General features: G+C 39.6%; 3 protein-coding genes across 5 annotated transcripts; 2 read left to right on the forward strand and 1 right to left on the reverse strand.

The window, feature by feature from the left end:
• Positions 1–17: 17 nt before the first annotated feature.
• On the reverse strand, positions 18–5,174 carry LOC117465477 (uncharacterized). Its single transcript, XM_034108292.1, has 8 exons — positions 5,145–5,174; positions 4,308–4,459; positions 4,068–4,186; positions 3,328–3,424; positions 2,448–2,826; positions 2,148–2,270; positions 1,926–2,059; positions 18–865 (listed from the first exon to the last, which is right to left on the reverse strand). Exons 2-8 carry the CDS (start codon positions 4,317–4,319, stop codon positions 638–640), a joined length of 1,092 nt encoding a protein of 363 aa, XP_033964183.1. The 5' UTR covers positions 4,320–4,459; positions 5,145–5,174; the 3' UTR covers positions 18–637.
• Positions 5,175–5,540: 366 nt separating this feature from the next.
• Positions 5,541–9,922, forward strand: LOC117465471 (uncharacterized). Its single transcript, XM_034108279.2, has 10 exons — positions 5,541–5,655; positions 6,349–6,562; positions 7,150–7,331; positions 7,431–7,646; positions 7,967–8,348; positions 8,550–8,683; positions 8,783–9,022; positions 9,128–9,289; positions 9,487–9,576; positions 9,666–9,922. The coding sequence occupies exons 2-10, from the start codon at positions 6,349–6,351 to the stop codon at positions 9,834–9,836; spliced, it is 1,791 nt and encodes a 596-aa protein (XP_033964170.1). The 5' UTR covers positions 5,541–5,655; the 3' UTR covers positions 9,837–9,922.
• A 387-nt stretch (positions 9,923–10,309) lies between these two features.
• pir (pirin) lies at positions 10,310–24,145 on the forward strand. Of its 3 annotated transcripts, none has more exons than XM_034102819.2 (10): positions 10,310–10,402; positions 11,193–11,312; positions 11,675–11,767; positions 15,686–15,766; positions 17,903–18,109; positions 19,025–19,109; positions 19,762–19,806; positions 21,984–22,066; positions 23,132–23,198; positions 23,326–24,145. In XM_034102819.2, exons 2-10 carry the CDS (start codon positions 11,220–11,222, stop codon positions 23,442–23,444), a joined length of 873 nt encoding a protein of 290 aa, XP_033958710.1. In that variant the 5' UTR covers positions 10,310–10,402; positions 11,193–11,219; the 3' UTR covers positions 23,445–24,145. The 3 variants fall into 3 exon arrangements, with proteins under 3 accessions (XP_033958710.1, XP_033958727.1, XP_033958719.1); XM_034102828.2 differs by lacking the exon at positions 10,310–10,402 and adding an exon at positions 10,414–10,730; XM_034102836.2 differs by lacking the exon at positions 15,686–15,766.
• The last annotated feature ends 1,541 nt before the right edge of the window (positions 24,146–25,686 follow it).

The following is a 25,686-nucleotide window of genomic DNA, read 5'->3' on the forward strand; positions in this document are numbered from 1 at the left end:
CTTCCAAACATTGGTGGTTAGGGTTTTAACACTTTTATTGTTGTAAGATGCAAGGGTTTACCACTGTATTCCAAATATCAAAGCATAATAATTCATGTTGTACATCTTAATGTGTTGCTAATAAATTATAAAATAGTAAGCATTTTCCAAATATCATTTGTATACAGTATATACACATAATTATACAGTACATACCATTGAACCCAAATTATATTTTGTTAATACATTAGACTCGTGTTTATAGTTTATATATTTTTTTTAAATGTTGCTCATCCCTCGATGGTGTATATTTTAAAGTGTTGAACAAATAAAGTTACTATCACTTCATCTTGATACTCAAAATAAATGTTTTCACAAAGTTACAGCCCCTTCACAAAAGATATTCATAGTTATAAAAACGTAAGTAAAAAACCCATACAAAAAACCCAAAACACGTTTTATCAGATGTAGTTGTATGATGCATATCTACACACTTCTGCAATAGCAGAATTTGACACAGTGACAATTAGTCACCGGACAAAAAGATCTCCCCTCATGTTTCCCTGTCGTCTATGAAAAAGTCACAAATAGAAATCTTGATTTTAAATAGTAAACATGCTGAGAACTGAGAATACTCTGAGAAGAAAGTGATTATTCATCACTTCTGACTTGTCTGGATGACAAAGAGGAACTGTTCTTCTTCCATCCCTCCATCCATGGTGGCCATCTCCACTGAGTTGGTTGTATTGATCTGAATAAACCAGCCGCCGTGCAGCGCTGACTCAAACCTCCGCTGTCTCGTTTGGTCGGCCCTCATGTAGAAGAGGAAGGACAGAGTAGTCTCGTCATTCATGGAGATCTTCTTCAGCTTCTTCTTCTCGCACATCTAAAACAACAAGAGACGTGAGGATATCCGTCACAGAGAGCATCACTGTTCAACATCCTGGCAGTGAGAAGATATGCTTGCAAGTATCACAACCGTTCACAGCATAAAAGCATTTATTATGATTACTTATGTATAAAGTATGTGTAAAGGCCAAAACAAATAAAAATAAGCTGACAAAGGGCCATATATATCACAACATTCAAGTTAAGGATCAATCCTCTCAAATTAGTCAAGAGAAAAAAAGAAACAAAGATATCAATAGCAAATCTTGATTATTAAAAGTAGATTACTGGCCCATAACACAAATGTTCATTGTGTGACATTTGAGACAATTCCGATTCCAACAAAGCACAAGTTCAAAAAAGTGAACCCAAGTCCGAGACCTGACTTAATTACTAGTTCCTAAACCATTTCTGAGGCCCATGTCCAATTTAGGAACGATTGGTTGCAGCACCTGTTAGAGAGTAACATTTGTGTGAAAAAGCCAAAATGAACAATACATAAAAATGGGTTGAGGGCTGTTTTCACCACATTTCCTGACCTTGAAGGCTGACCAACATAAGTGGAAAGTAATCTATTTACAGTGTGTCGCATTCCAATGAAAGAAACTCTAATCTGACACTTCTGAAATGTTTTCCTCTGCTGTGTATAGAAAAGCAGTCAACATCTGAAACAAGTAGATCATCGACAGAAACACCACTGGCATTTTAAAATGTAACTTACACACAATGTCTACAATGTTTTAAAGATGGATTGTCATTATTTAATGCATTCGTGGTCTCAGATGAAGAATTCTTATAATTGATTGAGTGATCCCAGACCTTTGCAAAACTCAAACTGTAGGGAACATAAATGACCAACCAAATTTCAACAGCAATCCATCTCAAAGATTATTGATAGAATTCCCTCAAAACCACACAAGTTAGCCCGGTGGTGGCACTAGAGGAAAAGTCAGATGACCACCGAGTTATCTGGGACGTAACTGCCAAACTTCATGGTAATCAATATGGCAGTTAGTTCTGGAAAGTGAACCTGTTCAGCCTAAGTCTCTAGTTATTACCTCCACTTGTAGGAAGACGTGCTCTCCTTCCTTGCAGCACTTGAGGAAGTAGTTGGAATTGCTAAAGTTTAGGACCACTGGCATTCCTCTGTCAAGGAGGCTGTTCGACTTGTAGAGGTAGATGGTCATCTCCTCTGAAATAAAAACAAACATTAAGAAATGAAAAACCCATCTTTGATTACTGTAAATGTTTGTTGCTGCATGCTTCCCAAAATGACAAACCTGGATTTGGTGAAGCAAAGAGTCTCTGCGAACAGAGACGCTTGAGGTAACGGTGAGAGGGCACATGTTCGATGGCAGTTTTCAAAGACTTCAGCTGTCGGAAAGTTCCAACTCCTCTTGAGACTGAGAGTTACACAAGTTATACAAGAGGATATTTGGAGATCAATGGATGTCACTTCACTGTAAAATGTATTTTTAATAATTTCTCTCTTAACAAATATTGATCTCAGTGAGACTATTTGTAGAAATATATATTTGAAAGTAAATAGTAGGGAAGGCCAGAGACTAAAACATACTCACCAAGCACGACCTTGCTGGATTCTGATACCATGACAACATCATTAAAGGTACACCCTGTGCCATGACATCCCTGACAGGGGCTTCCAGAGTCGCAGCCCCTCCCTCTCACCACAGAGATGCTGGTTTTCTTCATGGAAATGATGAGCAGATCCTCCCCCTCTCCATACTCCTGGTTTTCAGCTCCACAAACATCTTCCTCTAAACCCCCGTTCTCCTTCCCCCCCTCCTGCTCCACTCCATTCTCTTCCAAGTCTTCCTCCCTCCTCATCTCCATGCTGAAACTGAATATTGTAGATTCCTTGGACACGGGATATAAAGTATCCTCAGACGGTAAGGACATGTCAGTCTGCTCCTTCTTCCTGCCGGCCTTGTGCACCGTCTGAACACCAGAGGAAGTCAACATGGGGTCAGACTGAAAACTAACTTTGTGTCAGAACTCCCCCTTAAAACACCAGCACAATGTGTGTTTTAACTCTACCTAAAATGTAGATTGGACGATGTCATGTCATGTTGATATTTTTTAAGTGCAGTTTAAGCTCATGCAATATACAAACTTTGTCACCATTTAATGTAAACATCTGTTAATGTCATGGGAGCTAAGTTAGCCTACACTTGTATGTCCATTCATCCCACTTATTAACAGGATAACAAAACAGGGATACTGTTTTGTAGAGACTCAACAGGATTATTTTTGAATAGGAATTCTGACAACCACATGTATTATCAGTTTGAGAAAAATAATAATATATAATGACTGTTTATCATTTGGTGAATGTCTCTCTTAAAATAATCACCAACAATGGACTGCAAAGTATGTCCAAAGCGGCAATGTTCAGCAATCTACGACTATGAGAATAGAGAGGGAAGTTCGTGGACTCACCAGCATCGGAGTATCTTTAGCCAACGCTTGTGCCAACTCCTCGGGTGTGAAATCCTGCAGGTCCATGCCGTTTACCTGCATCAGTTTGTCTCCTCTCCTGAGAAAAACAGAAAACATATGAGGCTTATACTAAAGGGTTTTAGTTCAATATTGTCTGCCAAAGTTGGAACAGTTTTAGACATTTCACATTGAAGGCGTCAATCTTTCTTGTTTTTCTAGTTTTTCTTGGGAGGAACCGGACTTAGTTGTGAAAGACTTGGTTTGTACATCATCTTATGGAGAGATACCTTAAAATACCTCTGGATCAAAGATCTTAAAATGTTTTCCCCGAGGCTTTAATAAAGAGTCACTTGACTATTATGTCTGACATGTGAGACCTGAATTGTTTTGTCAGACCAGCATTCTAAAGTCATACACATTTTGAAGTCACTATCATACATGAGAAAGAAAAACAGGAAATCACATTTTAGGATGTGAGAGCAGCCAGTATTTGAGATTTCGGTATATTAAATGATTCAATGTTTAATTAAATACATATTTGAACCCTTTTAACAATTAATTGTCTGATTATCTTCCTTTAACAAATACTTGTTTAATTTTAGTTAGTTTAATTATTGTATTTTATTCTACACTTTACTGGGAAGAGCTCTGTGGTCTGGGCCCCGATAGCGCTTTTCATAAAAAATTCTTATTTGTTAGTACAAAACAAAATAAACATGTAAAAACTGTATTCTCTATACCAGACAAACGCCTTTTCTCCACTCCCTTTTTTGTACTTCATCACATTTTCCACTTCATACTGGTGCTTCCCTTCATGGATCTGGTGGACGATCAGCACGCCTCCCCTAACTTGAGGACCCTATCATTCAGGAGTATATGAACAAAAACAAAATCACCAGAAATACAAAATCATATATTTCAAAATATATCTCACATATAGCAATGTTGACTAATATGATATTATATGTTGTGTCACCCACCTTCACATCCATGGTGCTGACAGTGTCCGCTGCTAAAAAGACTGAATCCGACCCCGCTGACAGTGCCGGCCTTTTAAATCCTGAAGTGTGTTTGAGCTTCTGCTTTGCATAAGCAGAAGTGGAAGAAGGACTGAGAGGTGATGCATGTGGAACTGATGCCAGAAGAGGAAGTGAATGGAGATTAGTACATTTTCAATCCAAGAGGGGGACATGGTTTATGACTTTCTTAAGAAAAGAGAACTTTCTGATTTCATCAGTTGAAGCTTTTCATTTGAGTGTTTATACAACAATTCATGCCAGCACTGTTTTTGTTATTTTTACTGGATGTTCACTTCCTTAGCAAAATTGTTTAAACCCTAAACAGAGGGAAGAGGAAATAACAACCATCAGTTTATTGTAGCTATGTCACATTAGATATGGGAATTACTGGAAAAATATGACTTCCTCTGTGAAAGTTAATATCTCTGTAGTGGATTATACAAGTATAGTAGGGTGGTTCTTTAATGAAGTAGAAACAGAAGTGAGAATTAACGCTTCTTCACAAATTGTAATGGTAATATCACATTTTGACTTCACTTTAATTTATTAAAAAGTAAATATAGTAAACAATTAATACTTTTTAAACTTTTATATTTGTATTAGCTTACATATTCTGCTTTGTAAGAGTGCATCTATCTAGTGTATGTGGTTTCTGTCAAACATTTAGCAGTGAAAGAAGGGTTCAGATCCTTAACTATTGTGGTATTAACTAAAGTTAGCACAAACACTGTACAAGATGGAAACAGCTAGCCTGGCTCTGCCAAAAGATAACAACATCTGTGGCCTCTACCAACTCACCTATACAAACGCTAGATGTTAGGAGTACAATAGCGCCATTTCCAGGGTTCATAAGTTGGACTATTCATTTGCTAGCAAGAGGAACTTCCTTGTTGACACATTCAGGATATTACATTACATTACACGTCATTTGTTAGACGCTTTTATCCAAAGCGACTAACATACATTCAATACTGTGGGCAATCCCCACAGGAGCAATTTGGGGTGAAGTGTCTCAGGGACACAACGACATGCTGACTGCAGTGGATATAAGTCAACCAGTGGAGACTCTAGGCCTAAAAACCTTTTTTATTATTGGGATGAGTTGTGTCACACACAAACAAACACACTCTGAAGCTATTTCAAGCTTTTCCCTGTTGAGCCAGTGAAGTCGAGCTAAATCTGTAGGAGCGGAGGTGGATTGAGTTACATGAGAAGCACATGCCACTATCGCAAAGTTTTAGGATCACCACCGTCCACTGCAACACGATTTCTCTCAGAAGCTCGCACAAGTTGATAATCCAAACTTAAAGTAGGTACTCTGATGCCCTAAAATGTATGTACCTGATATTCTGCTTGATAAGTGTCTGTCTGACTGCTGAGAAGAAAACATTGTTAACAGCTGAAGGTGATGAGTAATGTTGACCTATGTGGTGAATTTCACTTGTTTTAATACGTTATTTGAGTATGAGATAATAAATGGTTAAAAGCATGTAATGCATTCATTAACAAACTATTTCAAGTTACCAGATGAAGCTTGGCATTGCTGTTGGAATTTATATTATTGTGTTTTGAGTTTTCGGAGCAATTCATAGATAGTTCAAAAGTGTCTTAAGCTTTGGTCAATGTGTTTATTTTATAGAAACTAGAATGTCAGCAGTTATCTGAAGCACATACAAACTGATTACTAATGTGTATTGCTCATTACGAATTAAAATACGATAATATGAAAAAGAAACATCTATTGTATTACTTCGATTGATTATTATGGGGCTCCCTTAAGGTGCTGTAATATTTGAAAGAGTTTGCCTCTGAGTTGTGGAATGCACACTGCAGGTGACCTGATACATCAAAGTAAACTACCATTGAGTGAAAGTGAAATGTTACCGTTTAAGGAACTGACTCTGATTTCAAAATAGGCTTTGAAAGTAGGGTACTACAATTTTCCCATGCTTGTTTATACGGAACATCTAACACATTTTGTGGGTTTGTGTGTGTGTTTCAGATGGTGATACTCGATGTCTTAATAATAGGGGGTGGCCCTCATGCCTTGACCCTTGCCACCTTGCTATCCCACCCTGACCCTGATACAAAATCAGACCCTGGACATGTCTCACCCCTCTCCATCTCCCTCTCGGACCCTGCGAGGGCTCAGACAAACTCAGAGACATCCAAAAACAAACGCTGCAGAGGCAAGAAGAAGAAGAGGGCAACAGCAGGTAACTGCTTGACCTCACTTACTAAATCCTATCAGATACAATTTTATATTATGAGATCAAGTTTCTGAATTAAGAAGATTCACTGCTCTTCGTCCCACAATACAGTACATGGAATGTTTTTTTTACTTTGTGTACACATTTTTGTCAGTCAGTCATTCTGTCTTATGTTGTTGTAATATTTATAATTTATTTTAGTTTTTCATAATTTTGACTAATTATTTCCTCCAGTCATCATTTTAAATGTAAGTTCCAATCATAAGTATTGGTATGATACCTAAATGTTAACTAGCTGAGTGTAAAACAAATAGTTTTGAATTAACCTGAGATTCAGAACAAATTGTCATTTTTTCACTTCTTTCATTCATTACAATTGAAGCATAGTCGTCAGGTGTTGAATCCGAGGTCTGGAACCAGAAACCAGGTTACCTTACAAATAAAACACAAAATAAATGAATGACCTATTGTTACTGTCACTACTCTACTTCTGCATTTTAACTTGCATGAAATGAACAAAGGTCAAACACACTTCTGCTTCCCTTTTTGCTCTCTAAGGGGCTTCCCTATTAAGTTCCTATGTCCTTTGGCAGGCCTGACATTTGAGGAGTGCCTAGCAAAGTCAACACTAGGGAGGGCCGATTGCCCCCCGCTGAGTCTCAGAGTGGTAGATTCCTATGGGGAGTGGACCACTCTATGGGAGAGCCAATTCACAACTCTGAACATCCCTCACCTGCGCTCACACACACTGGTGCACACAGACCCTCTCAATAAGGTATAAACACTATCAACTTACCCTGAAGTAAAACAAGGAAAGTGTGTCTACAGTATGATAATTAATACATATGTGTGTGTTGTTGTTGTTTTTTGTCAGAAAGCACTGCAGGAGTTTGTTTTAAAGTTGGACCGTTCAGCAGAGCTTCACAGTCTTCCAGACCAAGTTTATATTCTGGATGAAAATGCATTTTTTAATGATATGAGGCTCGGCAAGAAGGAGAGGAAACGTCTGAACATCGCCTCAACACTCAAAAAGAGTTTGTCCTTCAGTCTGCCAGGAACCAAACTAAGTGTGGATTTCTTTAAAGATCAGGTTAGCGACACAGAGTATTTGTGTGTGTTCTGCATGCAATGTTTAATGTTAACATGTTTCTTTATTGAATACAAGCAATCCCAAAAGCATGCATTCTGTAGCTGTATCTTTGTTGTTTAGAATTTGCTTTATGCTTGTTTGTAGTTTCTCTTAACTAATTTGGAAATCTTGAGTAAAAACAAAGGGGATTGTGGCTGAGTACAATGCTCAGGAGAACGTTTTGAGGGATGGACTAACACTGGTTTGGGTCACAGCATGAGCACCTCCATCTGATCATTGCTATTTGCTGAATTGTTAAGTGGGTGGTTGTGAACCTGCAGGTGGAAAGATACAACTTGGACAAAGTGCTGGTGAAAGGAACAGTGGAGTACATCAGCCCTGTGCTGGATGACGAGGAAAAGGGGGAAGAAGAGACCGAGTGGATGAAAGAGGGTGATGACATAAGGGTGACCGAGAGGAAAAAAGTAAAATATTTTGTAGTCAAACTTCAAGAAGGCATCAAACTTAAAGCCCGCCAGGTCGTTATGGCTACAGGTCCAACCCGCGCCCAGATGGCAAACATCCCTTCATGGGTGAAAAGCATCGGAGAGAGCTACCCAGAGGAGCGTCTGCAACACACTGTGCACCTGATGCACCACCTGTCATCTGCTAAGCAAAAACTTAAAGATGATGAGAGACAGAATGAGGCTTTTCCCTCTCAAGGTAAGTCAGCTCTCTTCTGAGGGTTATGCAACATTACAATAATACAGAAAAGCTTTGCAGGGAAACAATGTTTTAGCATTTAGGATTCAATAATACATTGCTTTCACCTGAGGTTACCATGCTTCTACATGCTTCATTTCATATTTGATCCCCAGTCTCTGCTGCAACACTTTCCTTTACAAGTACTGTGTGTGTGTCTAGAATTGTGTGGAGTGTGTGAGGCAGGGCAGAGAGTAATGGTAGTTGGTGGAGGTCTGACCAGCGCTCATGTCGTCTCAATTGCCCTGCAGCAAGGTGCCAGCCATGTGACATGGGTTATGAGGAAGCACCTCCAGGTCTAGTGACAGTGTGAAACTGCATGTAGAACAACTACAACTGAAAATATACCTGACTTCCTCCAGCACAGGTATCAGTCTTGATTATGTATTCCGCAGTTGAAGCAGTTTGATGTGGGCGATGTGGAGAGCTTGGTGGGCCGTTACTCCCACGTGGAGCACGGCATCAAGATGGACGGCCAGGCCTACCTACGGCAGTTCTATAATGAACGCAGTCTCCACAAACGGCTGGCTATGATTCGCCAGGCAAGAAAAGGAGGGGCCGTTACCCCCGAGGCCTACATCCACCTACAGCCATTCATCCTGAGTGGACGGGTGGACGTGAAGACTTACTGTCAGGTAAAGGTGCATCCCAAAGTGTGTAAGATTAAAGGTGTAGTGAATTTGAGAAGGTAAGGTGAGGTTAATGGAGGGTTTTTACCTGAATCTCATGTCATTTTCTAGGTGAGTGAAGCCAGCTGGTGCTACAGGAGCCAGGTGTGGTGTCTGTCCCTCAGCACCGGGGCCCACTGGTCTGGAGATATGATCTGGCTAGCCACCGGCTGCAAACTTGATGTCAAACAGGACCCGCTGCTTTCTGAGGTGATGAAGGAATTCCCTGTTCAGGTAGGTTGGGCAATCAAATGTGTATGTAATGTACGTTTAGGATCAAAATACAATTACAAAATGATTAAAATGACCTAAAGGATGGGGACATACGAGTGATGTATGTATTAATTAGGTCATTCTCCATGGTGTAAACTTAACAAGGCGACATGAATAGATGCATTAATTGGTTCGGGTTTGTTTGTCCTCTCATGAAGGTGATAGACGGTTGGCCGTGCATATCAGAAAGCTTAAAGTGGACTCAAGGCTGCCCGCTCTACCTGATGGGGCAGTACACTGCTCTTCAGGTTGGTCTTCAACAGAGAGTTTTGGTGATCAAAAATAGTATCACCAACAATCTATCCCAATGTTTTACAATGTTTTTTCCCCTGTACAGGTTGGACCACATGCAGTAAACCTTGCCGGTGGTCAGGCTGCAAGCATTCGAATCGCCAAAGACATCATGCGGGGTCAGAAACAGCACCATGCTGATGCTTCTGAACTGAGTGGGGAGAAATCAAAAACTGAAGAATATATCCAACAGATGCAGGGCCTATTATGGCTTTAGTGTTAGACCAAAGAATATTAAAACAATTCTTGAATACTTTAATAATGCTGTAAAACTGACTTTGTTTTTGGGAACTATCACACCATTCAAATAAACACATGTTCATCTTTAATGGCTGAATCCAAATTATTAATTTGAGTTACATTTACAAAATCTATATAGCGTTTTGTGTTTCTCATCCATCTGTGCGTTCACAATATGGCAAAACTATTTTTTTTTTCTTAGCCAAAGGGCGTTGTATATTATTCATATTAAGTCAGTAGGAAATGTGATTATGGGGGCAATACAATTAAAATTGACTCGGAGATTTAGACATGTCGAGGATTGTTTGTTAAAATAAGTCAACGTCGGTGTTTTGTAAAGACTGATTTGTTCTGATGGACATTTATTATAAGCTTCTTAACTTTCGCCCCATGTGGAAACATATTTAGCCACGCCCCCTACCAGTCTGTCTTCCGCATTGTAAGCCTACCTATGAGAGAGTGCAGTCACTCACAACAACTGAGATTCCGCCATTAAAACCCACACAGTAAAACAACCAGAACAGTGTTGTGTTCTTACTTAAGGTAGGTGGGTGGGTTTGCAATATATAACTTTAACGTTACGTTGGCAGGAATGTTAAAACATGATGATGGTGGTGCTTGTAGAGATTCATAACAAAAGGCTTACGATTATGCATAAAGATATAAGCAAATAAAAGGCATCACGCATTAGAAAATACATCTTTAATTTTTAAGAAGTAGGCTATGGACTCGGGACCACAACAGCAGCAGTCAGACGACTTTCTTTGAGATCAAAGCTGTTTCAGCCGAAGATCCTATCAGTGCAAAGGATCGGAAGTAACGAAGATGGATATACACGAACACAAATCCGGGAAATATTTCTCAAATGAATGTAGGGAACGTTTTGCAACAGCAGATCTGAGATCAGCTGACCACCGGCTGATTAGATCAGCTGACTGATTAATTTATATTAACACTGGGAAACCCCCGTGCTTGCATAACATTTCCTGTTATTTTGTCATCATCGTGTTACTTTGCATTTGATTTTGGGGAATTTTGCTTTTGACAGTTGCTGTTCTCATTCTGCTTTGTATCACAAACTTGTCAAAAGCAATAATATCAGAAGATATAACGTTACATTTCTAATAAAATGTAGTCAAAACAGTTTCAAGATGTTTTGAAGACATTTGATAAATTGTATTGCCTCTTCTTCAAAATTATAAAGAAAAGCTTGTGGACAAGAAAAAATCTGTACTTTTTGCCTCAAAACAACCCTTTTATTGTGTCCATGAATTCCTTTTATTCTCATTGTATCCTTTTTTTATTGAAATTCTCATATTTTATGATTTTGCAGTGACTAGTGGTTCATTTTCCCAGCACAATGGATGTCAGGAGAGTGGAAAAGACAGTTTTGAGTGTGGAACAGTCAGAGGGAGTCGGTGCTCGTGTCCGCAGAAGCATTGGTAGAAAAGAGGTATTTTTTTTATGAAGGTCCATCTGTAAACCCAACATCTATTACATTTGTCTCCATCCATTGATAGGTATATTCAGTTGCTATCCAAATGTGTGATATTGGGTTATATAAATACAAATTAACTTGACATGTAGGCAGGGGCGCCGCCAGGGATTTTGGGTCCCATGAAAAGATAATCACATTGGTTAAAATAGTTTGGGCCCCTGTCAGTCATGGGCCCTTAGAATCGTCCTAACTTTTCACCCCCTTACGGCGCCCCTGCATGTAGTCCTAAGTGTAAATTCATAGTCAAACCTTTCTGCTAAAGATTCATCACACTAGCCATTATCGCAATTGAAATTATACTATATATTTTGTTTCAGCTGAGGAACCTGGATCCTTTTCTGATGTTGGATGAGTTCAGAGTGAGCAAGCCGGCAGGTTTTCCAGACCATCCTCACAGAGGATTTGAGACGGTAAGAAGACAATACAGACATTAACTAGATAAATATAAGAAAACATACATAGAAAACGTATAATAACAGCTAAAACAATTACTCCATTAATCAATTGAGAGGAAGGAAGGAAACCTTTTTTGTTGATAATTGATCTCAATTATAAGTTAGCCATACCGAGGTTTCTTGAGGGGCTCTGCCTTAGCAAAAGTGAGGGTCTTTGAATATATGTTGTTTTATGATGTTAAGATGTTAAAGCCCTCTTGATGGCAAAAACAGCAAACATTTCCAAGTTTCAGCTTCTTAACTGAATGAATTTGAGAATACAACCGTCACAAAAGAGAATCTAACTACAGTGGGACATTCCAATAAAGCACAACTTTGTACTTTTACCTCAAAATAAAATAAATAAGAGAATTATACTTAACCCTAAAACAAAAGGAGGAGCATAAGAACAGGAGCACAGGACCAACTGAGGCTGAGGAGTGAAGTTCCTACTTTGATCACTAGATGGCAACAACAGGACAGAGCCCATGAAGCCACAGTCCTCCTGTTAAGCCCCAAGCCTGTTTTTCAGGTCTCAGGCTCGAAAATGACTTTCCCAGAACAAATATGACTATATCTTCACTTCTAAAAGGGGAACATTAATAATCTTTTTTCTCAATGATACACCTGTGAGTTGGATGTAGAAGAGTCAGAATCAATATAGATTTTTTTTATTTTAAAGTAAATTCAGATTGAACATAGTAAACACATATTACTTATAGTGAAAACTACCCTTGGATGATGGGTTAGTAGACTAAAAGCTTTAGGAATCCAAACTATAACAGATAACAAGAATCCTTTATCAAGATTGATGCAAAACAAGTGACATTTTACCTTTTTAGAGAGGTTTAGCAAAAGAAAACCCACTTCTGGGGTCATTTGGGTGGATTTGCCATATCTCTGGCCCCCCTCGGTTGGTTTTGATGATTGACACCTCTTTTGAACCGTTGGAGCCAATAGAATCGAGGGGAAGTTCCTAAATCCACCTACACATTACCATTGAGGAGTGAGAGTGATGCGCACGCAGTTTGCCCAAAACCGGAAGCTGGGTTGTAGCTGTCACACACAGGGACACGTAATCTCAGTTTTTGACAAAAATGGAATGATGGATTATCAGTAATCATTTCAAAGTGACACAGAGACATTGGATTAACCTTCAGCAGCGTTTATATGCGTTTTAATGCAATTGAACACAACTATTGATCAGAAAAACAGTAAAGGTAAGACATATTTGCCGTTTTGGCTCATTAAAGCTACGTTGTATGTTGTCTTGGTTTGCCTTCACTGCCTGAGTTCTGGTCGCACAGTGATGATACTTATACTTCTAGAATCTGTGGAATCTCAGCTTTAATCTGATATCTTGTTTGTTCAGATCTGATAAGTAATAAAGTATTTCTACCGTGAGTTCTGTGCTAAGTGCGTTAGCATTTTTTCGCTCAGGACTAATTCAGAGGATTGGTATTATCCTTGTGTTTTGTTTAGCTAATAATGGTTCATATCGTCAGTTAGCTGAGTTTCTTCCCGTTAAGTGTGTATGACACATTAATAGGTTGTTAAATGTTAAGAAGCCCTGAGATACAGTTTCGTGAAGAAAAAAAAAGGCCCGTATGGGGCTTCACAGGTTACTCCAATAACACACCTGCTGAGGGACAGGGGTAGCCACCTAATCTGTATTCCAATAGTTGTTAGCGTGGCCCTTTATGAGTTGGGTTTATATATTTCATTAAAAAATTGCCAGAAATACTAAGTACTGCTAAGTTTCCATGAGCCCAATTTGAGCCCAGAAAGCTTTGGGTTACATATTTTAATCATCAACTTTTAGCTTTTTTTTTAATTTCATGCCAGATTTAAGAATATGGTGGAATATTAATTGTTGATTATGTCTATGACAGGAAAGTAATTATGGTAGCTGGATACAAGTTCTGAATGTTAGATTTGTTTTAGTGTTAGTTGTTCATTTATCTTAGGCTCTTCTTGTTAGTTGAATCAACAATTTTAAGACATTATTTGGTATCAGTATTTGTATTTAACAGACTTATTTGTCAATTAATAATTACAATTAAAACCATTATCCAACATGACTTCTTAGAATGACATTTTCTTCAAGCTAACCTAATCACTGTCCAGATGCTGTTCTCAGTCATAAAACCACATATCACCAGAATCTGCCTTCATCTTAACCGCAGTGAAGTTTGTTTTGTTTTGGCTTTGATATTCAGATCAAGCAGCGTCTTCTTCCTCAGTTTCTCTGTCTGCAGTCAGAGGACGGGTCGCTCAGATCCGAGCCCTCACTCTAACTACAGGGTTTCACTTCGGGAACTTCAATAAATGACTGTTTGAATTACACAACCCCAATGGTAGTTATTTAAAAAGCTATTAACAAGTTACTGCCCTTGTGTGGTACACTTTTATTTGATTCAGATGTGTTATGATTTTACAAAACAATTTTATTATAAGATAATTGAAGTTCATGTCATGTTTCAGAGAAACATTAAATCAATGCAGCATTGAGTAACTAAGCTGTATTAGTAGGACACATCTTCTTTTTTGTTTGATATTTGTCCACCTTTAATTAGATTTTCAAAAGAATCTGCAGTTTTGAAAACTCTTGTATTTTTCAAATAGCTTTTATATCACGACCCAGTGTCTCCAAATTAATCTAGCATAGTATTATAAAGTATGGCACACATTTTATTTTGTACCTTTTATTTTACATAAATATTTGTATACAAAGGATTAGGATGAAGTAATCCAATTTGACTGGTGACAGCTTCATCACCTTCATTCACTGGCAGCTATTTTTGGCAAAACATACTCTATAACAAACTACACAACATTTAGCAGCTACATGTAAAGATCAATATATTTCCTTCAGGATTTGGTGTGAGCAAAGTGAAGTGAGAAATTACTTTAATTAATAATAATTTAGTCAAAGTTCTGAGGCCCCACCAAGTCAATTATTGCTGCTTTTACCAATTGTAAAAATGGATTTTGAACATTCGTTTATACGTTAAGTTATTATAATGATCTAGATTTAGAGTTAGAAAATATTTTCTTAAATTACTTTTTAATTTTGGGCACTAAAAGAATGGAAAGCATAACAACTTGCTCCTATTCTGACTTCCACTCCACTAACCTTTCTGTGAACCATGTAGGGATAAGGTTGTTTTTAAAAATAGCTCATTAATAAATGTATCACTTTTTAAGCGTATGCTATTTATTAAATGAACCACACACAAGCCTGTTTTACAAATTGTAGTTTATCTCTGTACTGTAAGCAGTAATTCTTCCACTAAATTGGAAGGTGATGTGGCAGGTTGTATATCTAAAGTCGAACTTAGAAAACCCAGATATTGTCCTTACATTGCCAGAAGTTCTTCCAAGTGTATTTGAGTTGGCAGATACAACTTATATCTCCCAGTGTGGGTGGACAGGAATATGCTATACTCCCAGCATGCCTTTCAGCAGGTGTGTTTGCTCACACTCACATGACTTTTGAAATCCCACAGCTGTGGAGACAGATCACAGGCAGCTCGCTGCAGGGCCCAGAGCTTTCCTCCCTTACACAGATGTTCACCTTTCAAACCCATGACCCATCACTCAGCACTCTTCCTGTCCAGTCTGACCACTGGGGCCGTGAAACAAGCGCATATGCTTTTAGTGTCTGAAAGCACTCGTTTATAAAGTCGTGTCCCGAGTTAATAACACCTGGAACGTTATATTTCACTCACTGTGAAGAAACATCTTTACTTCATGTCAAATAAGCCGTCGAAATCAGATTAACAAAATAGAAAAATGTCTCCATTCTTCACATTTGTTTTGAAGCATATCTTCAGTTATCTGTATAAGGCAACATGAGGCTTTATGCTACATATGTTGTCTTTTTTTAAACAGGTAACATATGTTTTAGAGGGGATCACAGCCCATGAAGACTTCTGCGGTCATTCAGGACGACTGAAAGCTGGAGACCTGCAAGTACAACTTCACTTTTTGATATATATTTGTTAAAGGTTGTTTTTTGGACTCTTGTTTTTTGTTGGCAGTTAGAGACAAATATTGACAAAGCATTTATGTATGCACTGTAAATGACACTCTTAGCTTAGCACAAATACTAGAAACAAGGGGTAACAGCTACTGTAGCCTGTAGGAAAAAACAACAACCTAAAAACACCTCTTAAGCTCATCAATGTATATCTTCTTTGAATTTGTACTAAAAGGAAAGTGTCAAATGACAATTTATATAGAATGTCAGTTAGTGAGCTGAGAAATATTTTCTTTTTCAGAAATAATGTATCACTCAGTTATATATATCAATCTGATCCTGTAATAGTAAATGTGCTCATCAGCTTGAAGCATTCAGTTTACTTGTTCTTAACATGGACTGAAAAAGCAGAACAAGACTTAAGCCTATTGGCTTAAAAATCCCCACAAACTCATTACATATGCATCAAAATGGTGTGCACTCACACTAATTGGATAGTATACCCTGTGGGCTGTTTCCTGTGTTTTTAAAGCAGTAAACTTAAGAACACACACACACACACACACACACACACACACACACACACACACACACACACACACACACACACACACACACACTCACTCACTCACTCACTCACTCACTCACTCACTCACTCACTCACTCACTCACTCACTCACTCACTCACTCACTCACTCACTCACTCACACACACACACACACACACACACACACACAGGCTGCTGACTCAGCTTCAATCTGCAGCAGAGGGTTCAGTCAGTTCAGCTGAATTTGCTGTAGCCCACCATGTGCACCCTCTGGTGTCTTAACGTCACGTTGGAGCTGCAGATGCTCAAACCGCCGCCTGCCTGTCCTTTAGGGAAAGCTCAAACACTGTCGTCAATTAAAACTGTAAAAGAAGTGGTGACCATGGCAAAGCAACAAAGAAAATGTGATTTCTCAGTTAATGTTTGAATTAAATCCAAATTTGTATATCAATTTCCTGAAAGGAAACAAATTCAACTTCTGTCAATAGTTTTCTGTGCTGAGAAATGTGGCTGAAAAAAGCAAATGTTTCTTAAAAATGTAAAACCTGTTGGATTTGGAAGCATAATTAAATTACAAGCTGTATCAACATTTTTATATTTAATGACAATCTTCATTTTTTCATGCACAAGGTTCATCTTAACGGGACTGTATGTACCCAAACTACTTGGATATTATATAATATAAGGTGCTTTAACTGTATTTTGAACCACTGATCAGGGCTGACTCTCTTTTCTGGTTTATTCCCTCTTGTATTGTGCACGTTTTATTATCCAGTCATTCCCAAGCATGAAGCAATAAAATAAACCAGATAGCATGATGAACAGTCACGGATGAATAATCAGTGGGCAGCTGCATTAAAGCTTGACAGTGGACATTTCCAGCCGGGCTAAAGGAGAAGCAGAAGCTGTTAAACTAAACTTTATAATTCATCCACTTTGTTCAATACCTGAATTCTGCTCCATGTTTTCAAATCTCTTTAATATATTATTATTTTCAGAAGCCAATCAAACCCAAAAAAATATCTATTTTATTGCTAGAAAATCACTTATAATCGCTACACTTACTTTTAACTCTGATCTGGTAGTTTTGCACCCTATATTATGTTATGTATATTAACGCTGGAAAAAGTTCAAAGGCTAACGTGATCAACTTTGTGCAATATAGTTATCCTATGTCTCCTGCCAGTTGTTTCAACAGATTTCACCATCTTTTGAAAATGCAATGCCTTGTATTCCATGGAACCAAATGGATACAAAGCAAACAAGTGCAATACAAAAGGATAAATGTTATACATCAATAATAATCATTCATTATGTATTAATTCATAATTTTAGTGTTCAGTCCAACACACAGTAGCAAGGAGAAGAAAAGTATTATTTTATCTTCGCAAAAAAAGTCTCATAAATCCTCATCACATCTTCTGTAATCTGTCAATCTACAATACACCTGCCTTTCTGTAACAGACTTAAGGCCATCTATCCAATTGTCAAGACATTTCACCTAACCTGAAAAAGCCAAACTGGTGGTGTATGTGTGACATTTTGTATTGGGGTATTTGAAATATGTCAACTTGCTTGCCAGTGGATGACTGCAGGGCGGGGGGTGGTCCATGCTGAGATGCCCGTGTCAGAGGAGCCGGTGGTGGGCTTACAGCTGTGGGTGAACCTGCCAAGTAGAGACAAGATGGTGGAACCAGCATACCAGGAGCTGAAAGGCTCACAGATCCCCAAACGCAGCAAGAGAGGAGTCACAGTGGCTGTGATATCTGGAGAAGCTTTAGGAGCAAAGGTGTGTGAGTGTGTATGTGTGTCTTTATACTTTACCCACAGGTTGCAGCATAATTAGTTGAAGCCCCCGACAGACGAGCACTAAACATGATGTCTGTACCGCTAGCTGTTGATCTCATGGCGCATTTTGCTGGATGTCATAGCCGTGTGTGTGTGTGTGTGTGTGTGTGTGTGTGTGTGTGTGTGTGTGTGTGTGTGTGTGTGTGTGTGTGTGTGTGTGTGTGTGTGTGGTGTGTGTGTGTGTGTGTGTGTGTGTGTGTGTGTGTGTGTGTGTGTGTGTGTGTGTGTGTGTGTGTGTGTGTGTGTGTGTGTGCGTGCGTGCGTGCGTGCGTGCGTGCGTGCGTGCGTGCGTGCGTGCGTGCGTGCGTGCGTGCGTGCGTGCGTGCGTGCGTGCGTGCGTGCGTGCGTGCGTGCGTGAGCCTGTTAACCACACTAATTGGTCAGTGTGAGAAGTGTCTGGTTGAAAAGAGGAAACTGCAAATGAGGAGCAGATTGTCCTGCTGGCCTGAGTGCAATTGCTGTGTAACAGTTTGTGTGTGTCATTAAAACTTTTGGGTTTAACACAGGTTATGGAACTCAAGTCACCTGCTGCTGCTCTAAAAGTCACATATATATGTGTTTTATGTATTGTTTGTTTGTATAAGGATAGGCTTTTTGGGTGTTTCTTTATATTTCTTTATAATTGAATATATTAAAACTCATATTACCATAATTTGTTGCCGCCTGACATCGGCAAACTAAACATTCGATTACCAAGGAGTGTTACACAAAGTGAAGTAGCACTTTGCGTGCAAAAATAAGCTGTGATGGTGACGAATCAAGATGTTGATTCGTCACCATCACCAATGTTCAAGCCCTATAAGGAGAATATGTGGTAGAAGCATCAAAGTAAGCATTTTTGTCTTTAAACTTACAGTCTAAGGTGAACACAAGGACACCAACCTTGTACCTGGACTTCAAAATGCAGACGGATGCCCTTCATGTGCAGCCAGTCCCCTCAGGTAAGAGCATTTTTTTTTGAAAAACCACAGTGATTCTGTAAATAGTTTGCTAATTAAAAAAGTGCCTAAGTGGTCTGTTAGGAGGCTTACACAAAAACATGTCATGGTTGCTTCGGGCTCTGACTGATCTTCATCTATCCCTCCTCGTTTGTTGCTGTCTGTGCTCTGAAATGTCGTCGCCATGAGACGACCCTGTCTGCCACAAAACTACATTACATGTTGTCCACTTGTGGCAGGCAACAGAACAATGTGAGATACTTGGAAATATAAAATGGAAATAAAACAAATTTATTTTTGTTTTTGATTATCTTTGCTTCAAATACTAAATATAAAACACTCTCCTTTCAGTTTACTAATGAAAGGCAACTTTTCTGAATTCAATTTCTCAAATGAGAAACATTTCTGTTACTGCCCTGCCTACAGTGAGTGCTACATTTCACTTCACAAAGTTCACTAAACCTCATTTTCAAACCTCAACACACACCCTTATACTGTTTTACTTTTTCTGTTTGTGATGATGTATTCACATGTTTGGCACATAAACACTCAGACATTTTGGGCAGATGACAGAATTAATATGACATGAGAGCATATGGCAATCTTTCTCCGTAACTGCTCAGTTTCATTTTGATGATGATTGTGTGTTGGACAGGATGGACTACATTCATCTACACGCTATCAGGATCTATTCATGTTGGTAAGTGTTGTCTGTTTAATGTTCTGCTGAAATAAAGGCTCACTAAATATTCTTTTTATCTGAACTTTGCAACATTAAGGTGTATTTCCTGTATATTTCTCATATAATGCCACAATTCAGATGTACTGTATATAAGAGGAAGAAGAAATAACTAATAAACAGGGTGAGAGCAACATTATTCTTCTAGTTGGATATGTTCATTTCTTTATTTTCAAACACTCCTTCACTTCCCTCCCTGCTCTTCATGCTGCAATATCTACATTGCAAATATGCGTGTGATCTCAGTCCAGTCACAACATCTCTTCTACGTTCAGCCAGAAGAACCATGTGTTACGCTTTAAAGCTTGATGGGTTCATAGATCGCTCCACCTCAATCTGAAATGTACCCAACATCACTGAAAACATGATCATGCTACTGTATACAATATGACCATCTCAGAGTTTGGCTTCATATCAATCACCATACCGGCGTGTTAGAACTACGCCCTGGTTTGTGTTGCTGTCTGAAACAATACTGTGAAATACTGCATGTCCTGCTCCTTGGACGCCATAGTGTGATTAGGGAGTTCCCCTTCGCATGAGAACAAACCCTTTCAGACAGTGAACTCATTTTCAGAGGCTGTCTTGGTTTGTTGAAACCTGTTGTTTTCATGCAGAAGTCCCCTTTTTAATATTCTTTCATACCATTTCATTATGGTTTGATTACTTTCCAGCGTTACACTGCAGGATATCTCAGACTGGTTATTGTTGTCAGATGTTTTAATGACACGAGAGAATGAATTTGGCTTCAAACATTAAAGATGTTTTTTGAATGTTAAGTCTTCAACTAGACATGTAGTCCGGCCAAATCGGGCCCAGCTGGCTTTGGTAAATGCATCGACCGCACATGGAAGTGTCTTGATTTCTCAGCATTTAATGTCAGCAGTGTCTGTATATTTATATTGAACTCAGTGGTTTTGTTATGCAACATACACCTGTTGTAGTCAGAAATTGTTTGTGAAACTATTCTTTCCGTTGCATTTTCATCTTAAAAGCAGTACGAAAGCTAGTTTTAGAATATTAAACAGTAATGCCAGAAGATTTTTCCTCTCATTTCCTTCTTGAGGACATAAAAAACAGCTCAAAAGCCACAAAACTCATGAATTCATGATGACATGATGATTGTCAGGGTTTTTCCCCAACATGACTCAGGATTGAACATAAAGAATTATCCCAGCTTGACAGTGCGTTGGAATTAAAAGTAATATGTAGTGTGGGATCATAGGGTCTAATTTTGAAATATTGACATCCTCTACGGCAGTGGTTCCCAACCTGGGTGGCACGCCAAAGATCGCAGGGGGGGTGCCAGGCCTCAGATGATTTGAGGCCAAATATCATATTTCTTTGATAAAAAAAATTCTTCTGCCCGTAAAGTGTCTAAACCAGGCTTTGCTGGATAAGCGCATTTTAAAAACATAGTCATTGTCCATGCAGGTTTCAGTTGGATTATTTGTCACAGTTGCTCCGATCAGATCGGTCTCCTCCATTTTGTAGATTATTTACAACTTTTGAATCCACATAAACACATCGGCAAAATCCGGCTTACTTTGAGCATGTGTTTTAAACAGTTTCATCCCTTTGTGAATTGTTTCCACTTCCGCGCCGTCCTTTAATTTCTTCATACAGCGGGAATCCAAATGAATTCATCCTGAGTCCAATTCCAAGTCACTCCAATAGTGCTCCTTAATTACGCTTTCATCCTCCTTTAACAAAATACTTCACATTCATCCAGTTTGTGACAGTAGTTGTAGCATCTTTGAGACTTTTAAACTTTAATTACCGCTGTTGCGCCCTTCCAACAGGAGTCATTTGGGGGGGCTCTTGGGAAAAAAGGTTGGGAACCACTGCTCTGTCATGTGGGTTGTTTCAGCCCTGGGACATGAAGTGGAACAATTACACTTTCTTAATAATGATTCATGTCATTATGAAGGAAAGTAAAAAATAAATCATTGTATCTTTTAAAGAATCATGAAGCTGAAACCCTGAAAACTAAAGCATTCCTGTCTAAATGCAAATGGTAGAGAAATATCCCTTTTTTTAAAAACCTAAACTGAAAAACCCTGTGTCCTGCCAAATTACAGTAAAAGATGTTTAAAATGAACAATAAGGACAAAACGTTGAACTTTTCTTGTCTTAAGGCCCAGATGAGGAGCAGCAGAAGGTGGAGCCTCATCACACCATAGTGTTTGCAGATGGGGACTGCGTCAAAGTTCAAAACAAGGTGAGAGATTAACAGTATTTTCTCGTTTCTTTCCAAAATGCCTACCTTTGTAAGCTGAAATATTGTCTGTTGTTCATCATATTTAGGGTTTTACGGATGGTTTTTGTTTGGTCAATTACTTAATGCCCTCCTCTTGCTTATTTTTGGTCTCCCCGGTTTTCTCTTGCCTGCCTTTTCTATCTTAGCTTCAGTGGCGACTGGTCATTAGGCTCAGCCCCACCCAGTGTCAGCAGAAAGTAATTCCCAAAAAATGCAAATAAATGCAACACAAATACATCTTCAAATATATTTTAAGATTATGTTTAGTCATCTGATTCGTCTGTACATTGCTGTTTTAGTATGTGTTCTTCTAATTAGTGTCTACAGTGTGCCTATTGAGCCGTGTTGAGCGACGTGGGTCAAGCCCCGATCTAGCCCCTCTCTCTCACTGTCTAAGTGAATGGGTGCTGTAAAAATTACGCTGCGCATGCTCAGAGTTTTTTTCTATTCAATGTGTGCGGCAAATAAATAATCATCATAGGGGCACTGTGCTGGCATACCCACCAAACGTCATCCCATAATTCAGAGAGCTGATTGGCTGTAAGTACGTGTGCTGCGAAAAGTGTAGTTGTCACCCTGTGGTGAAGAGGAGACGAGAGAGAGCAGCGTATAGCGATTACAATCAGTAAAACGGAAAGACAATGAATGAAGTTGACCAACTACTTCAGCTTTGGCAAGTTCATTTTATGTCATATCTTTTGTTGATCTTCTGTGTTTTGCCTATAGGCTATTGCTCTGCTGGATCGATTGATATTGTGACCTCAGTGATGAGTGTCTGTGTTTTCCTTATACCTGGACAGAGTTCCACAGAATGTGAAAATATATAGTGTTTCAGAATAAAACAAATATTGTGTTTTTTTTCATTTAAAATACATTTTTATTTATTTTTTATTTAATCCTCTTGTGAGGTCACACATTCTTCTTCAGATCGTGTGGGGCTCCAGATCTCTGGGAAATGGCAAATGGAAGTCATTCCACTTCTCACATAGACAAAGATAATAGCACTGTTTCTTATTTCCTCCTCAGGGCTCGGAAGTGTCCCATTTTGTGCTGATCGCTGGAGAACCAATCAAAGAGCCTGTGGTACAACACGGTAAGCCATTTGCATTATTCCTTCCATGTTGGCAACATGTCACTGCACAAAAGAGTTGCTTGAATGTGTTTAGGTAGTGACAAACAAAGCAGCTGTAATATTTTCATATGTCTTGTGTGGCATTCAGGTCCGTTTGTAATGACCACAGAAGAAGAGATCACACAGGCTATCAAAGACTACCAGACTGGCAGAAACGGCTTTGAGAGGGCCGTAAACTGGAGGTCCAAGATCAGAGATGCTTTCTGAACATATCCAGTTGCAATATTGTCACTGCAGCCTTACTTGTTTGTTGCTATGGATATATTTTTGTGAAGATATTTAATTTAAGGTGTTGTTACCGTGGGTATATATCTTTCTTCTGTGTGTGTTTACAGGACATTTAGTACTTTCCATTATCCTCTACAACATGTCCAAGGGCTTCATGGACTATTGTTTGCACAGTAAAAGTTTAACCCCCATCCATCCATCCATCTTCTCCCGCTTATTCGTGGTCGGGTCGCGGGGGTAGCAGTTCCAGCAGAGAGCCCCAAACTTTCTTTTCCCTGGCGACATCAACCAGCTCTGACTGGGGGATCCCAAGGCGCTCCCAGGCCAGTGAAGAGATATAATCCCTCCACCTGGTCCTAGGTCTACCCCTTGGTCTCTTCCCAGCTGGACGTGCCTGGAACACCTCCCTAGGGAGGCGCCCAGGTGGCATCCTAACTAGGTGCCCGAACCACCTCAACTGGCTCAACTGGTTTAACCCCCTTCCCTTGTAAAATATAGATTTTATTGAAAATGTGCTTCTAACTGCTCCCCACCCCTCTCGTTAAACTTCACTACATTTTCCGACTGCTGTTTGAAAGCTGTTATGCAATACTTTTATATATTGTTGTGAAGATAATTTAACATATTATTATGTATAAGTGTGAAGGTTTTTACATAAACTAATCTGATGTTTGATGACACATTTATGTACCACATTAATATGTGTCTTGCTGCAAAAGTTAAAAAAAATGTTTGACTTTGCAGCCAACAGAAAAGCAGCTGTTCCTCTTTTGCACACATAAATATTGTTCCAATATTCCCTCCTGTAAGGGTTATGTAGGTGTTCCTTTGCAGATTACATTCTCAGTCAGATGGGCAAGTGGGTGGGGTATCGGTGCTGGCATCTGATTTCCCCTCACACGTTACAGAAGTCTGGATCACATTTAAAACACATGTTACTGCCCTTCGACTGTGTGCGGTTTGGCAACTCCGGAGGAAAAGCCACTGATACATTGGTTTAACAGGCCAGGGGACTTGATCACTTGACAATCGACAATTACAAATGACAGGCGGGAACACACAAGCAAATAAAAAGGCGTGCTTTGAGGCTGCAGGACCAGCAGCAGTGGGAAAAACAAAGGCATACACCAAGACAGACATACTAGCTTCTCGTAGCTTCTTCAGCTCACATCTTAGAACAGGGGTGGGGAACCTCCGGCCCCCGGGCAGTATACGGCCTGCGAGACCATTTGGTGTGGCCCTCGAGGTAATTTATAAACACACGCAAAAAAGAAAAAAATTAAAGAAATCTAGACCGCAAAATAATTAAACAAGTGAGTGCCTGTTTTTCCTGGCCACGGTCATGGTCCTTGAACACAAGCCTAACGTGTCATAAGTGGGATATGTCTCCTCTGACAGGGGTGTAGTTCTGACTGGGAGCACCAGAACGCTGCTCCGCTCCGGCACTTCCAAAAATTGCAGTACCCATAAGGAGCCGTACACATGCTGCAGTTCTCATTCATAACACTCCGTTCGATGTCTCACTATGGGATGCGCCTCATCGCGGAGCAAACAGAAGCATCAATCTCATTACGCCAATCCTGATTGGCTGGTGATCTTGACATCAGCGTCAGGGGAAATCACCCCCTATAAGTAGCTTGCGTCACAACGTATGCGTCATTCAAACACCTCTTCTCGCTTCAGAACACATCTCACAGTAGCCGGGCAAGCTTCACTGTCCACAGACTGAACCCAAAATACCATTTCGGTCGACGGGCGCTAGCCGGCTACTCCTTCTGCTTCGCAGGAAGACGGTAGTACTAATGCCGTTAGTACTTAAAAATCGATCTCGCCCTTCTCTACGAGAAAGTAAGGTAGGTCCGATTTTTTTCAAGCTAGCAGCACACCTGTTGCTAGCTCGCTCCCTCTCTACCGACACCACGGTAGCGAGGAAGTTTTTCTTTTCTCTTCCCCACGGAGGGGAAAAGGATTAAAAAAGGAGCATACTGCCACACCAGTCAGTATTCTCCGGGAATAAAAGACCCACACCGTCCTTTTCTCCGGATTAAGGACAAGGTGGTAATACCCTTTTTCCCGTCCCACCTGTCGAGAGCGGGCCCTCTCCACGCCACTCGGCGACAAGGATGGACGCCCCTCTCCCTCACACCAGAGGAGTCAGGGACTCGGTGGCTCGACTCTGCGGCTGCGGGTTGAAGATCTCGGGCACAGACACACACCAGGT

This window comes from Pseudochaenichthys georgianus, chromosome 3 (genome assembly GCF_902827115.2).
Source record: "Pseudochaenichthys georgianus chromosome 3, fPseGeo1.2, whole genome shotgun sequence".
In the NCBI taxonomy this organism is placed as follows: Eukaryota; Metazoa; Chordata; class Actinopteri; order Perciformes; family Channichthyidae; genus Pseudochaenichthys; species Pseudochaenichthys georgianus.